The 17,406-nt window shown below is 37.5% G+C and overlaps 1 protein-coding gene and 1 non-coding gene across 2 annotated transcripts in view; both read left to right on the forward strand.

The window, feature by feature from the left end:
• ADAM32 (ADAM metallopeptidase domain 32) overlaps positions 1 to 17,406 on the forward strand; it is a 168,805-nt gene that overhangs the window by 47,743 nt on the left and 103,656 nt on the right. Inside the window, exons 8-9 of the mRNA XM_027530051.1 lie at positions 8,236 to 8,307; positions 8,514 to 8,680. Coding sequence (XP_027385852.1) covers positions 8,236 to 8,307; positions 8,514 to 8,680 — 239 coding nt within the window. The remainder of the gene's footprint in view (positions 1 to 8,235; positions 8,308 to 8,513; positions 8,681 to 17,406) is intronic.
• TRNAR-ACG lies at positions 4,522 to 4,593 on the forward strand. The gene has a single exon. It is a non-coding gene; the product is annotated as a tRNA-Arg (tRNA).

The following is a 17,406-nucleotide window of genomic DNA, read 5'->3' on the forward strand; positions in this document are numbered from 1 at the left end:
AACACACTGAGACTCATAGTAATCAAAATGACAAAAATTAAAGACAAAGATAAAATATGAAACAAGGGAAAAAGGACAAATAACATACAAGGGAACTCCCATAAAGTTATCAGCTGATTTCTCAACAGAAATCTGGCTTTTTCTACAAGCAAGGAGTGGCACAATATATTTGAAGTGATAAAAGGAAAAAACCTACAACCAAGAATACTCTACCCAGCAAGACTCTTGTTCAGATTTGATGGAGAAATCAAAAGCTTTCCAGACAAGCAAAGTTTAATAGAATTCCTCACCATGAAACCAACGTTACAACAAATGTTAAAGGAACTTCTCTAGGCAGGAAACACAAGAGAAGGAGAGACCTACAGAAAATAAACCTCAAATAATTAAGAAAACAGTATAGGATTATACATACTGATAATTTACGTTAAATGTAAAAGTGAACCAAATGATGCCGTAAAGAGCAATATTGCATAGGAACCTGGAACGTTAGGTCCATGAATCAAGGCAAATTGGAAGTGGTCAAACAGGAGATGGCAAGAGTGAACATTGACATGCTAGGAATCAGTGAACTAAGACGGACTGGAATGGGTGAATTTAACTCAGATGACCATTATATCTACTACTGAGGGCAGGAATCCCTTCGAAGAAATGGAGTAGCCATCATGGTCAACAAAAGAGTCCGAAATGCAGTACTTGGATGCAGTCTCAAAAACGACAGGATGATCTCTGTTCGTTTGCAAGGCAAACCATTCAATATTACAGGAATCCAAGTCTATGTCCCAACCAATAATGCTGAATTAGCTGAAGTTGAACGGTTTTATAAAGACCTACAAGACCTTCTAGAACTAACACCCAGAAAAGATGTCCTTTTCATTATAGGGGACTGGAATTCAAAAGTAGGAAGTCAAGAGTCACATGGAGCAGCAGGCAAATTTGACCTTGGAGTACAGAATGAAGCAGAGCAAAGGCTAATAGAGTTCTGCCAAGAGCATGTGTGGGTCATAGCAAACACCCTCTTCCAACAACACAAGAGAAGACTCTACACATGGACATCAACAGATGGTCAACACTTAAATCAGATTGATTATATTCTTTGCAGCCAAAGATGGAGAAGCTCTATACAGTCAGCAAAAACAAGACCAGGAGCTGACTGTGGCTCAGACCATGAACTCCTTATTGTCAAATTCAGACTGAAATTGAAGAAAGTGGAGAAAACCACTAGACCATTCAGGTATGACCTAAGTCAAATCTCTTATGATTGTACAGTGGAAGTGAGAAATAGATTTAAGGGACTAGATCTGACAGAGTGCCTGATGAACTATGGGCAGAGGTTCGTGACATTGTACAGGAGACAGGAATCAAGACCATCCCCAAGAAAAATAAATGCAAAAAAGCAAAATGGCTGTCTGAGGAGGCCTTACAAATAGCTGTGAAAAAGGGAAGTGAAAAGCAAAGGAGAAAAGGAAAGATATACCCATTTGAATGCAGAGTTCCAAAGAACAGCAAGGAGAGATAAGAAAGCCTTCCTCAGCGATCAATGCAAAGAAATAGAGGAAAACAATAGAATGGGAAAGACTAGAGATCTCTTCAAGAGAATTAGAGATAGCAAGGGAACAATTCATGCAAAGATGGGCTTGATAAAGGACAGAAATGGTATGTACCTAACAGAAGCAGAAGATATTAAGAAGAAGTGTCAAGAATACACAGAAGAACTGTACAAAAAAGATCTTAATGACCCAGAGAATCACGATGGTGTGATCACTGACCTAGAGCCAGACATCCTGGAATGTGAAGTCAAGTGGGCCTTAGAAAGCATCACTACAAAAAAGCTAGTGGAGGTGATGCAATTCCAGTTGAGCTATTTCAAATCCTGAAACATGATGCTGTGAAAGTGCTGCACTCAATAGGCCAGCAAATTTGGAAAACTCAGCAGTGGCCACAGCACTGGAAAAGGTCAGTTTTCATTCCAATCCCAAAGAAAGGCAATGCCAAAGAATGCTCAAACTACCACACAATTGCACTCATCTCACACGATAGTAAAGTAATACTCAAAATTCTCCAAGCCAGGCTTCAGCATTACATGAACCATGAACTTCCAGATGTTCAAACTGGTTTTAGAAAAGGCAGAGGAAAGTGAAAGTGAAAGTGAAGGCTCTCAGTCGTGTCTGACTCTGCGACCCCATGAATGTCGGCATGCCAGGCCTCCCTGTCCATCACCAACCCCCAGAGTTCACTCAGACTCACGTCCATTGAGTCAGTGATGCCATCCAGCCTTCTCATCTGTCGTCCCCTTCTCCTTCTGCCCCCAATCCCTCCCAGCATCAGAGTCTTTTCCAATGAGTCAACTCTTTGCATGAGGTGGCCAAAGTACTGGAGTTTCAGTTTTAGCATCATTCCTTCCAAAGAAATCCCAGGGCTGATCTCCTTCAGAATGGACTGGTTCAATCTTCTTGCAGTCCAAGGGAGTCTCAAGAGTCTTCTCCAACACCACAGTTCAAAAGCATTAATTCTTCGGCGTTCAGAATACTGGCAACCAGAGATAAAATTGCCAACATCTGCTGGATAATGGAAACAATAAGAGAGTTCCAGAAAAACATTTCTGCTTTATTGACTATGCCAAAGCCTTTGACTGTATGGATCACAGTAAACCGTGGAAAATTCTGAAAGAGATGGGAATACCAGACTACCTGACCTGCCTCTTGAGAAACCTGTATCCAAGTCAGGAAGCAAGTTAGAACTGGACATGGAACAACAGACTGGTTCCAAATAGGAAAAGGAATACTTACGTCAAGACTGTCACCCTGCTTATTTAACTTATATGCAGAGTACATCATGAGAAACACTGGGCTGGAGGAAGCACTAGCTGGAATCAAGATTGCCGGGAGAAATATCAATAACCTCAGATATGCAGATGACACCACCTTTATGGCAGAAAGTGAAGAAGAACTAAAGAGCCTCTTGATGAAAATGAAAGAGGGGAGTGAAAAAGTTGGTTTAAAGCTGAAGATTCAGAAAACTAAGATCATGGCCTCCAGTCCTATCACTTCATGGCAAATTGATGGGAAACAGTGGCTGACTTTATTTTTCTGGGCTCCAAAATCACTGCAGATGGTGATTGCAGCCATGAAATTAAAAGACACTTAACTTCTTGGAAGCAAAGTTATGACCAACCTAGACAGCATATTAAAAAGCAGAGACATTACTTTGTCAACAAAAGTCCATCTAGTCAAGGCTGTCGTTTTTTTCAGTAGTTGTGTATGGATGTGAGAGTTGGACTATAAAGAATGCTGAGCACCGAAGAACTGATGCTTTTGAACTGTGTTGTCAGAGAAGACTCTTGAGAGTCCCTTGGACTGCAAGGAGATCCTACCAGTCCATCCTAAAGATCAGTCCTGGGTGTTCATTGGTAGGCTGATGTTGAGGCTGAAACTCCAATACTTTGGCCACCTGATGCGAAGACCTGACTTGTTTGAAAAGACCCTGATGCTGGGAAAGGTTGAGGGCAGGAGGAGAAGGGGACGACAGAGGATGAGATGGTTGGGTGGCATCACCGACTCAATGGATATGGGTTTGGGTGAACTCCAGGTGTTGGTGATGGACAGGGAGGCCTGGCGTGCTGTGGTTCATGGGGTAGCAAATAGTCAGACATGACTGAGCGACTGAACTGAATTCAACTGAACCAAATGACATAGAGTCACTGGGTGGATGAAAACATGTGCATGTGTGGTCTTCCACTTAGCATATCACTCTACTTAATCCCCCAATTAGTACGTAATTATTTTATACTCTTAGGTTCATCATGTTTCAATTATGACTCGAAATTACAATTATCTTTTATGTTTTGTTTGCCTATTGATTGTGAAACTGATAAACATATTTTACTCTTTTGATTATATAAGATTATTTGTTTTAATGAGATTGTATCATGGTTTGTCAACAGAAAATAATAGAATCCTGTATCATTAAAGTGAAAGTGAAGTCGCTCAGTCGTGTCTGACTCTTTGCGACCCCGTGGACTATAGCCACCAGGCTCCTCCGTCCATGTGATTCTCCAGGCAAGAATACTGGAGTGGGTTGCCATTTCCTTCTCCAGGGGAATGTTTCCTACCCAGGGATCAAACCCTGGTCTTCCGCATTACAGGAAGATGCTTTAACCTCTGAGCCACCAGGGAAGCTCTAAGTAGCACTAAAACTACCATTTAATAGAAAATCCTGTAATCACTTTTTAAAAATTAAATGTATATCAGAATTTTCTTAGAATTAAAAAACAAATGCAATTGCCAAGTACCGCTTTTGTTTTCCAGAGCTCCAGATGTGTTTCTAATGAGCAGCCATGTCTGAAAACAACTAGATTATATGATGACGTTTTACTTTTTCTATTTCGTATTCGGTCTTCTCATTTCATTTAGTTTGTGTGTTTTGATTTCTCTGTCTCTTTTTTGATGTTGTTGTTCTTTCTCAAGCCTTGTGTGTGTGTGTGTGTGTGTGTGTGTGTGTATGTATAAATAGTGTGTATAAACTTCCCTGGTAGCTCAGATGGTAAAGTGTCTGCCTACGATGCAGGAGACCCGGGTTCGATTCCTGGATGGGGAAGATCCCCTGGAGAAGGAAATGGCAACCCACTCCAGTACTCGTGCCTGGAAAATCCCATGGACGGAGGTGCCTGGTGGGCTACAGTCCATGGGGTCGCATAGAGTTGGACACGACTGAGTGACTTCCCTTTCTTTCCTTTCTTTCTTAGTGTGTATAATATATATTTTGGAAAATTTATGAATTTTGCCTATCTAAAATATTTATGACATTTTGATTCCACTTGTTTGACTCAGTATGAATAAAATGCTAGATTTCTAATTTATGTTCAGTCAAAACTTTGATATAGTTCCATGTATTTTGGCATCTAGTATTACTGCTAAAATTCTAGAAAATTTATTATCTTAGTGATTTTTTAAAAAAAATTCGAATCAGGCTTGAAACTTTTAATCCAATTCTGAGAATTTAAAGATATATTATGTTGTTAAAAAAAATCCAGGAAATTAACATGTGATACTGTATTACTAACTGAAGTGCAGATTTTGTTCACATTTCACAAAATTTTATGCTAGTGTCCATTATTTGTTTTCACACATTATTCAAGACTCCACATTGTATTTAATTGCACTGAGAAGCTTCAGCTGCATGCAACAAGTTCTGGTAAATTCTCTTCATTTTTATTCTGTTGCAGATATTTTCTGATTTTCCTTCTTTAGGGCTTTTTAGATATATCCATCATTGAAAAGTGGGCTTTTAATTACCACATACATGGGATTTTTAAAAGCATCTTGGGTATTAATTTCTCATTTTGGTATTAATTTCTCACCAAAATCCTTTCTTCTTTGCAGTCACCCTCTGTTTTTTTCAGTCTTCTAACTTTATTGAAGTTTTCAGTGGCTAAGTCAAAGAACTCTGTTGGTAAATGCCACATTGCACTTGAAAATATGTGGGTTATTTTCAAATATATTTTGATATTTATTTCTAATATAATTCCACAGTGATAAGAGAACAGACTCTGTATGATTTCAGCACCTTTATACCGTGAAACTTTTATACCTTGTTTTATGTCCCTGGACCCTGGAGAAGGGAAAGGCTACCCATTCTAGTATTCTGGCCTGGAGAATTCCATGGACTGTATAGGCCATGGGATCGCAAAGAGTGGGACACGACTGAATGACTTCCACTTCACTTATGTCCCTGGATATATTCCAGTGTCTCCTAGTTTATCATCTATGGGAACTTGAATAGAATTTTTATCCTACTGTTGTGTGAAAATTGTATAAATCTTAATTATATTGAATTGGCTCATAGTGCTCTTCAGGTTTACTATATCCTTCTACTTCTCTGTATATTCATTCCATTAATTTTTGAGAATCTGATATTGAAAGTCCAACTAAGAATCTTAATTTACCTACTTAAAAAATAATTGTAATACATAGTGGAACTATATGTAACCTTGTTCTGTATTTCCCAAATCTCCTGTAAATGTGTTATCATACTGTCATAATTAAAAAAAAAAACAACAACAGTGCATTACTGGATAAAGACATAAAGACACAACTGTAACCCGGGATACTATAAGAGCATGTAAGGAGGTGTTTGAAAATGTAGGTTTTATTATTATTTAGGCATGCTGATGCCAACAGATGGGGAGATGATTACTATTGGAAAGACACTTTGTTTCGCAGTTCCCAAGAGGAAAGGGTGTACCACATCATGCCACGTGGGGAATCACCAAGAGTAGGTCAAGAGACAGAAGGAGCCATAGGAAAACATGGCAGGAACCTTTATTATGGTTCCTATAGGAAGAAATAGCAAGGCAAGGTAAACAGGTTTAGGATCGGCTAGTTTGGAAAGTTGCAGTGGGTTCTGGAGAATCAAGGTTGTTTAAAGGTATTTCGTACCTTGCCTTTGGATGATTAGGGCAGGGGAATTGGAGCGTGAGAACCTCGTGGCTCAGATCATAAAGAATCTGCCTGCAGTGCAAGAGATACAGGAGACCTGGGCTAGATCCCTGGGCTCGAAAGATACTCTGGAGGAGAATGGCTACCCGCTCCAGTATTCTTTCCTGGAGAATCCCATGGACAGAGAAGCCTGGTGGGCTACAGTCCCTGGGGTCACAAAGACTCGCACATGACTGAGCGACTAACAGTTTCACTTTTCACTAACCTGTAAAAGTGAAAAACTGAGAAAAAAAATAAAAAACCCTGATAAAGGAGATTATTGGAGGTTGTGTTCTGATTTGGTTAGTTTGGCAGTGGGAGGAGGGTAGGGCCAAGGAAGACCTATTGTGAAACCTTTCTTTGCAAGGGCACATAAGACTGTTCTGTTCAGATAACTGAAAGAAGTTTAGGATGATTAATACACAAGGCTGAACAGGGGAAAGGGAAAGAAATGAAGAACTGATATGATACTTGGATTTTATCCTAAAGGTACAGTCAATGAATGATTTTAATCAGAGAAATGACATGTTGATATTTTCATTTTAGAATCATGTTTGTAAACAGTGTAGGGGCAGGAATGCTGGTGAAAAGATTGAAGAAAGATAAAGCATTTAAGAGACTGTTGCAGTAATCAAGATAAACTTTTATAAATCAATAGATGGGAAAGGCCAATTTTAAGTTACTGAGCTTCAGTTAGAAGAACTTGTAAATTGATTTGATTTATTCATTTTTTGGATAACTTTATTAAGCGTCACCTGCATCTCCAGTTACTGTTTTATTTATTGGGAATAGAGTAGTGAACAAAACAGAAAAAGTTTTGCTGTCATAGAACATGTAGTATAATAAATGTGGGAGGTCATAAATGATAATAGAAGAATAGATAATGAAGAAGTGGGAATCTGAGGGGGAGCATATTTTTGAGGGAGGATGGTCAGTGTAGTTTTGAATATGCTTATCTTGAGGGTCCTGTGGAATATCCAAGGGATAGTGTGCATTCTTCAGAGCTTAATTCAGACTTCAGTAGTTATACTAATTTGTGTGTATATGTGTGGTTTTGTGTGGTAGTTTCACATATGTAGCCTTTCCTAACTACCACCGCTTGGAATGGAGACACTCAAGAGCACTATCATCAGAAAGCTTTCTTATGTTATCCCTCTGGAGTCATTCCCATCTTTCCCCACTTCCCTACTTCTTGACCTTTGGTAATCACTAATCAACTTCTCCCTCTGTGATTTCAGGAACACTGCATAAATGTTACCATGGAGTATATATCCTTTGAGATTTGTTTATACTTAGCATAATTTTTTTTAGGTTTACCCAAGATGTTCCATATATCAACAGTTCAGTAACGTCTCTTTTTTTCTTTTTATAACTAAGTAGCATTTTTACTGAGTAGCATGTTATGAATGTACTGGTTTGTTTAACCCTTTGACCATTGAAGGACGTATGAGTTGTTTCCACACATGCATGGGTTTTTGTGAGCATCAGTTTTTATTTCTTTAGGATAAATGCCCATGAGTGCAATTGCTAGGTCTATTACCCGCTTTGAAACAAGTTGCCAAACTATCACCCAGAGTGGCTATATGATTTTATATACTACAGTATGTGAGTGGTTCAGTTTATATTCATTTTTTGATGCTGTCTTATTTTGAAGTGTTCTAACCCCAAAGGAGCTTCAACCTGAGAGAGTAGATGGAGAGTAAATCTCAAACATATTATATAATAAATCATATTAAAATTTTAAATTAATTATGTTTTTCAGTTTGATTACCTGGGCTCTGATAGCATGATAGTAACAAATAAAATCATCGAAATTATTGGCCTTGTAAATTCGGTAAGTATTTTCCTTTTCATACTAGTCAGGAAAATTCATACTAAGTTTGAAATTGTAATTCACATTAACTTGATGTGGTGCTTTTGAAGAATTAAGTTGTCCATATAAATTGAGTGTGAATTTATCAAAGATGGAATTAATTTAATTATAAATGTAATTTAATACATAAAAATTAATTTTTCATGCATTTATCTCTCTCTTTTTAGATGTTTGCCCAATTAAAAATTTCTATCGTGCTGTCATCTTTGGAACTGTGGTCTGATAAAAATAAGATCTCTACAGCTGGTGAGGCAGAAGAATTATTGCATAGATTTTTAGAATGGAAAAATTCCTATCTTACCCTGAGGCCTCATGATATTGCATATCTATTCATGTAAGAATAATGTTTCAGTTTTCTTAGAAATCAAAGATTTGTGATATTGTTGTAGCTTAATTTAGGGAATTGTTCATTTTTGACTGTTCACACTTTGGTTATTTTTTATGCACTCATTCAGCCCTCATACTCTCTTTCTGGTTATCAGACAATAAAAGAAGATTACTAAAATTTATTTCTATGCTTATCAACATTTACTGATGAGATTGACATTTCAAGAGGTTAAACCAACTCAGGATTTTGATGTCTAGGTTTTGGACCTACACTTAGTAACTCCAGAGTCAGTAATCTTAATCACTACATAAAAAGAAGGGATTTGCCTTGGGAAGTTTATATTATTATAATAAGTTTTGATCAAAGGCTTGGTAGAGTACTTGGTAGAGTATTTTATCCTAATGAATTTTCTACATTATTTTAAATGTTAGTTTTCTAACAATCAATTTTAAGTGTATACTTAATCATTGTATCCATATAAAATTTACTAGCAATTATGATCATCATGTCTTTCAATAAATCTGCATGTACATATTTTGAATTTGGCATGGTGATATTTCTTTTTGCATATGTAAGATTAATCTTTTCCCTACATCTGTTACTGGTGGGTTATTTTTCTTTTCATTATTTTGACAGTCTGATGGATATAAAATTGAAATGTTTTTTAATTTCCTTTCTCCAAAGACTAGTAGATTTGAGCATCTTTTCATGTTTGTTAATCATTTGGATCTGTCCTTCTGAGATTGCCTTTTCATGTTATTTAACTAGTTCATTGTAATTTGTAAGGGTTTATTGAATGTTTAGATACTAATCCATTGTTTATGTATATCAAAAATACTTTTTCCATGTCTGTAATTTTTCTAAGATATTTTAATTTTTTTTTTGCTCCATAAAATCTTTAATGTTTTTAGGGCCAAGTTTGCTAATCTTATTTTTACTTCTGGATTTCCTATTTGATGAAGATCTCCTCCAGCCCTAAAGTTTAGTCTGCAAATTTTTGTTAAATAATAAATATTATTGTGTTTTATAAATGAGTTTTCAATGCATTTTAGTCTAATATTTATATAACAAAAAATAAGTAAAATTTTATTTTCTTCCAGTTAAATAGCCAATTTTGCCATGAATTAAATGATTACCTTTGGCAAACATTTGTCAAGTCCCACAAACAACCTCTTGAAATGTTTAGAGATAAAAGTAAATCTATATATCAATGTGTTATTTGTAGACTTTTTGATACTAGTCATTCTCACAAGTGTGAAGTGATATCTCATTGTGCTTTTGATTTGCACTTCCTTGATAATTAGTGATACTGAGCATCTTTTCATGTATTTCTTGGCTATCTATATGTCTTTGGAAAAATGTCTTTTCAGGTCTTCCATTCATTTTAAAATCAGACACAGGAGACATGGGTTTGATCCCGGGGTGTGATGATCCCCTGGAGTAGGAAATGGCAACCCACTCCAGTATTCTTGCTTGGGAAATTCCATGGACAGAGGACCCTGGCAAGCTACAGTCCATGGGGTCTCAAAGAGTCAGACATGACTGAGCATGCATGCCTTATATGATTTTTTAGTGTTGAGTTGTATGAGTTCTTTATATATTTTAGATATTAATCTATTATCAGATATATCATTTGCAAATATATTCTTCCACTCATTAGGTTGCTTTTTCATTTAGTTGATATCTTCCTTCACTGTGCAGAACAGTTTGGTTTCATGTAGTCCCATTTGTTTAATTTTTACTTTTATTTCCATTGCCTGGGAAGACAGATGATAAAAAATACTGCCAAGACTGATATCAAAGATTATACTGCCTATCTTTTCTTCTAGGATTTTAAGGTTTTAGGACTTAAATTTAATTCCTTAATCCCCTTTGAGGTTTTTTTGAATATGTTATGGAGAATTGTCCAGTTTCAAGAATGTGGCTGTCTAGTTTTCCCACCACAATTTATTGAAGAGGCTATCTTTTACCCCTTGTGTGTTCATACTTCTTTTATCATAGATTATCAACCAAATAAACTTGGATTTATTTCTGGGCTGTCTATTCTGTTCCATGGATCTATGTGTCTGTTTTTTGTACCAGTACAGCACTGTTTTAATTAATATAGCTTTGTAGTATAGTTTGATATCAAAGAATGAAATATTTCCAGCTTTGTTCTTTTCCTCAGAATTGCCTAGCCTATTTGAGGATCCATTAAAATTATAGTATTCTTTGTTCAAATTTGGTGAAAAATGCTGTTGATATTTTGATAAAGGATTACATTGAATCTATAGATTGTATGAGATTTTAACATAATAATTCTCCTAATATGTGAACACATATGTCTTTCCCTCTGTTTGTGTTCTCTTTAGTATCTTTCATCAGTGTTTTACTAGTTTTCTGAATATAGGTCTTTTATATGTTGGTTAGATTTATTCCTGAGTCTTTTAATTTTTTTTGATGTGATTGTAAATAAGATTGTGTTTTTATAAAGAAGTTTAAGTAGTTTTTAAAAAAATGATTGTTCTTTTTAAAAATGATTTTATTTATTTATTTTTGGCTGTGCTGGGTCTTCATTGCTGTGTACACTTTTCTCTAATTGTGGCGAGCAGGGGCTCCTCTCTAGCTGTGGTGCACAGGCTCCGCGTTGTGGTGTCATGACCTCTAGGGCACACTAGCTTCAGTAGTTGCAGCTCCTCGGCTCTAGAGCACAGGCTTAATAGTTGTGGCATATGGGCTTGGTTGCTCCATGGAATGTGGGATTCCCGGACTAGGGATTGAGCCTGTACCTACTACACTGGCAGTCAGATTCTTTACCACTGAGTCACCAGGAAGCCCGAAATTGTCTTCACTTCTCTTTCTGGTAAAATTTATTAGTGTATAGAAGCACAACTAATTATATTAATTTTGTATCCTGAAACTTTACAGAATTCATTGATGAGTTCTAACAGTTTTTTGTGGCATCTTTAGGATTTCCTATACATAGTATCATGTCATCTGCAAACAGTGAGTTTTGCTTCATCCTTTTCCATCCTTTGGATTCCTTTTACTTCTTTTTCCAGTTCGAATGCTATGGCTAGGACTGCCAACACTATGTTGAATATAGTGGTGAGAATATAGTGAGCATCCTTGACGTGTTCCTAGTCTTAGAGGAAATGCTGCCAGTTTTTCATTCCGAGGTATGATGTTAGGTGCTGCAGGTTTGTCTTATACGACCTTTATTATGTTCCGTATGTTCTTTTATAGGGCTTCCCTGGTGGCTCAGTGGTAAAGAATCTGCCTGCCAATGCAGGATTATGGGTTTTATCCCTGGACATGGGTTCCATCCATCCCTGGGAAGATCCCCTGGAAAAGGAAATGGCAACCCACTCCAGTATTCTTGTCTGGGATATCCCATTGACAGAGGACCCTCGTGGGCTACAGGCCATGGGGCCACAAAATAAATGTACTAAATTAACTAAAATGTACCTTAGCCACTGAACAAAATGTTCATTTATACCCATTTTGTTGAGAATTTTTTGCCATAAATGCATGGTAAATGTTGTCAAAAGCTTTTTCTGTGTTGGTTCAAATGACTATTTTTTTTACTCTTCAATTTGTTAATATATATGACATTGATTTGGAAAACTCAGCAGTGGTCACAGGACTGGAAAAGGTCAGTTTTCATTCCAAGCCCAAAGAAAGGCAATGTCAAAGAATGCACAAACTACCACACAATTGCACTCATCTCAAACACTAGTGAAGTAATGCTCAAAATTGTCCAAGCCAGGCTTCAACAGTACATGAATGGTGAACATCCAGATGTTCAAGCTGGATTTAGAAAAGGCAGAAGAACTAGAGATCAAATTGCCAACATCCGTTGGGTCATTGAAAAAGCAAGAGAATTCCAGAAAAACATCTACTTCTGCTTTATTGACTATGCCAAAGCCTTTGACCATGGGGATCACAATAAACTGTGGAAAACTCTGAAAGAGATAGGAATCCAGACCGCCTGACCTGCCTCTTAAGAAATCTGTATGCAGGTCAGGAATCAACAGTTAGAACTGGACATGGAACAATGGACTGGTTCCAAATTGGGAAAGGAGTACGTCAAGGCTGTATATTGTCACCCTGCTTACTTAACTTATATCCAGAGTACATTGTGAGAAACACTGGGCTGGATGATGCACAAGCTGGAATCAAGATTGCTGGGACAAATATCAATAACGTCAGATAGTCAGATGACACCACCCTTATGGCAGAAAGCGAAGAAGAACTAAAGAGCCTCTTGATGACAGTGAAAGAGGAGAGTGAAAAAGTTGGCTTAAGGCTCAACATTCAGAAAACTAAGATCATGGCATCTGGTCCCATCACTTCATGGCAAATAGATGGGGAAACAGTGGAAATAGTGACAGACTTTATTTTTTGGGTCTCCAAAATCACTGCAGATGGTGACTGCAGTCATGAAATAAAAAGACACTTACCCCTTGGAAGGAAAGTTATGACCAACCTAGAAAAGTTATGACCAACCTTTGTTTTGCCAACAAAGGTCTGTCTAGTCAAGGCTATGGTTTTTCCAGTGGTCATATATGGATGTGAGAGTTGGGCTGTAAAGAAACCTGCGTGCCGAAGAATTGATGTTTTTAAACTGTGGTGTTGGAGAAGACTCTTGAGAGTCCCTTGGACTGCAAGGAGATCCAACCAGTCCATCCTAAAGGAGATCAGTCCTAAATGTTCATTGGAAGGACTGATGCTGAAGCTGAAACTCCAATACTTTGACCACCTGATGCGAAGAACTGACTCATTTGAAAAGACCTTGATACTGGGAAAGATTAAAGGTGGGAGGAGAAGCAGACTGGTCTCCTATCGGATGGACTGGTTGTATCTCCTTGCAGTCCAAAGGACTCACAAGAGTCTTCAACACCACAGTTCAAAAGCATCAATTCTTCGGTGCTCAGCTTTCTTTATAGTCCAACTCTCACATCCATACATGACCACTGGAAAAACCATAACTTTGACTATACAGACATTTGTAGGCAAAGTAATGTCTCTTCTTTTTAATATGTTGTGTAGGTTTGTCATAGCTTTTCTTCCAAGAAGCAAGCATCTTTTAATTTCATGGCTGCAATCACCATTCACAGTGATTTTGGAGCCCAGGAAAATAAAGTCTGTCACTGTTTCCATTGTTTCACCATCTATTTGCCATGAAGTGATGGGACCATATGCCATGATCTTAGTTTTTTGAATGTTGAGTTTTAAGCCAGCTTTTTCACTCTCCTCTTTTACCTTCATGAAGAGGCTATTTAGTTCCTCTTTGCTTTCTGCCATAATGGGGGTGTCATTTGCATATCTGAGGTTATTGATGTTTTTCCCAGCAGTCTTGATTTCAGCTTGTGTTTCACCCGGCCCAGACTTTCCCATGATGTACTCTGCATATAAGTTAAATAGCAGGGTGACAATATACAGCTTTGACATACCATTTCCCAATTTTAAGATGTTGAACTTTGATGTATTAATAGTAAGACTGGTGACAGGGAATTTATCCCATTAGAAATATAGAAATTATGGTACAATCAGCATCCTTAAACTTAAGTAATGATCCTTCTTGATATCTTGATGTTATTTTAAAGCACCAATATATTTTTCATATGAGTAATGTGCTGCATGTTAACTCACTTCAGTTGTGTCTGACTCTTTGCAACCCCATGGACTGTAGCCTGCCAGGCTCCTCTGTCCATGGGATTCTTCAGGCAAGAATACTGGAGTGGGTTGCCATTTCCTCCTGCAGGGGATCTTCCTGATCCAGGGATTGAAACCATGTCTCTTACATCTCCTGCATTGGCAGGTGGGTTCTTTATAATTAATGCCACTTAGGAAGCCCCTTAGTAATGTAATATAGTAGAATAAATACCTTGAAATTTATGATAATTAACAGTAATTTCCTGTGGTCTCCATACTCCAGATTTATGATCTTAGTCCTAAAGGAGGAATAGTGAACATAGCAAGTTTAATTTTTTTAAGCCTTTTACAATCTTTCCTTTATTCAACAAATGTTTATTGAGATAACATAGCATAGTGATTCAAATTTAAGCTCTGGAGGCCAACTGCCTGCATTTAAGTTCAGCCCTGTCTGTCACCTAGGGCAATTGATGTTTTCTGCCTCAATTTCCCTATATTTGCTTTTGTTATTGTTATTCTTTCCCATCTTTACTGAGTTATAATTGATAAGTAAAAATTTTATATATTTAAGGGGTACAGTGTGGTTTTTTAATAGCATTTGAAGATTGTTTATTATTTATTTATTTTGGCTGTACTGGGTCTTTGTTGCTGTGTGAGGGATTTCTCTAGTTGTGACAAGCGGAGGTTACTCCCTAGTTGCAGTGTGCAGGCTTCTCTTTGTAGTGACTTCTCCTCTTGCAGAGCATGGGCCTCAGAGTATGTGGGCTTCAGTAGTTGTGGCCTGTGGGCTCTGGAATGCGGGCTCAGTATTTGCTGCATATGGGTTTAATTGCCCCGAGGCATGTGGACTCTTCCCAGAACCATGTCCCTTGCCCTGACAGGAGGATTCTTAACCACTGACCACCAGGGATGTCCACAATGTGATGTTCTGATATATGTATACATTATAAAATTATAATCAAGTTGATTAACATATCCATCATCTTATACAGTTACCATTTTTTGGTGTGTGGTGAGAAAATTTAAGTCTACTCTAGCAAATTTCACATATACAATACAGTATTATTAACTCTAGTCATCTGACTGTACATTAGATCTCTAGGACATATTCATCCTGTGCAACTGAAACTTTATACCTTTAACCATCTTCCCATTTCCCCCATTTCCCAACCCCTGGCAACCACCATTCAACTCTTTGCTTTTATAAGTTGACCCTTTTAGATTCCACATATAAGCAAGATCATACAGTACTTCACTTTTCATGTTTGGCTTACTTCACTTAGCATAATGTCCTCCAGGTTTATCCATGTTGCAAATGGCAGGATCTCCTTCTTTCTTGAGGCTGAATTATATTCCACTGTGTATGTACATCATATTTTCTTTATCCATCCATCTCTCAATGGAATTTAATTTAAAAAATGGGCCTCTTGGGCATCATCTTGCATGACTGGGGGCACTCACTATGTTCTCACCTTTCCTTGTGGGAGAAATCGTGGCTGAAGGCATGTCTCTTGGCACTGAGCTGTGCTGCGTTGGGGGAATGGTGACGTGGGCAGAGTGAAACTGTTTTTACCTAAGAATGTGAATGTTTCTGGATTTTTTTGCTCAAATGTGGTATGGGACCCTTCCTTGGACTCCTAGGCCACAAAAATACTGTCATCTGTGAGTATTTCTCAAAATTGTCTCTGGAGAGAGAGATGAGGGTTAAAAGTTCCAAGTCTGCCATCTTGCTGATGTCATTGCAGAAGATTAATGTTAGTACATTATGTCTGTTTATAGTTTAAAGGAGGAAGAAACAATGAGAGTGAGAGTGAGAACAAGAATAAGAGTGAGAGAGAGATCCAAAGTAATGAATCAAATTAGAAGTGTGAAGGCAGATTTAGACGTCTTTAAACTCAAAGGAAGGTGGAGAGCATTACAGGTTATTGAAGCAGTGTACTTAGATATATAGTACACTTATATAGATATACTTATAGATAAATTTGGAAGGAATGATGCTAAAGCTGAGACTCCAGTACTTTGGCCACCTCATGTGAAGAGCTGACTCACTGAAAAAGACTCTGATGCTGGGAGGGATTGGGGGCAGGAGAAGAAGGGGACGACAGAGGATAAGATGGTTGGATGGTATCACCAACTTGACGGACATGAGTCTGAGTGAACTCCGGGAGTTGGTGATGGACAGGGAGGCCTGGCATGCTGCGATTCATGGGGTCTCAAAGAGTCAGACACGACTGAGTGACTGAACTGAATTGAATAATTCTTTTCAGAGTATGGAATTCATAGTTATAACTATAGTGAAACCTCTGTAGGAGGAGAGGGAAACAAGCAACATTGAAGAAGTAAAACATTAAATCTTGACAACTGATTTGATGTGAAGATTGGGTGGGCAGTATTAAGTAAAAAGTTATTATTGTATCCAGCTCATCAGGAGTATGGATAGAGTTTAGGGGAAAGTCTTATCTATTGGGAGAACTGTCTTGAATGAAGAAAGAATTTAAGCAATAATTTGATATTGGACTGTAAATCTAAACTTGGGTGTTAAGGGCAAATACTTGGATACAAGTGCTAAAGGGTAGAGATGTATAGTATCAGAATAAGGGAGCAGTGGAGGGACAGTGCAATTGTGAAGTAAAGTGCAGTTGAGACTGAGGGGACATTTCAAATTGAGAATTGAGTATCAAGCTTTTCTACATACATCCTGGAATGTTTGTTTTGGCTGGGGCTCTAATGATGGAAGAATATGTTTGGAGCATCTATATCTTAGTAATTGAAAGTACAACCCTGGATTCAAACTGTCTTAAGTTCATATCCTTCAGCAGTACTTATTAACTCTGCTGCCCTGAGCAAGTTATTTGTACTTTCTATCTGATATTTGATTTGTTCAGTGGGGACAAATAGTATCTATTTCACTGGGTGGATTTGAGAATTAAATAGAATAATTTATATAAATCTCTAAGAATAGTGGTATTATTATATGGCAGGCTATATGGAGTCTTTTTCAAAGCAGAAAAAAATTAATTTAAGTTGTAGAACAATATAGTCATTACAGTAAGAAAATGGTGAGCTTACCTGTATTTGAGTGAAAACTTTTAATC

This window comes from Bos indicus x Bos taurus, chromosome 27, assembly GCF_003369695.1.
Source record: "Bos indicus x Bos taurus breed Angus x Brahman F1 hybrid chromosome 27, Bos_hybrid_MaternalHap_v2.0, whole genome shotgun sequence".
NCBI lineage: Eukaryota > Metazoa > Chordata > Mammalia > Artiodactyla > Bovidae > Bos > Bos indicus x Bos taurus.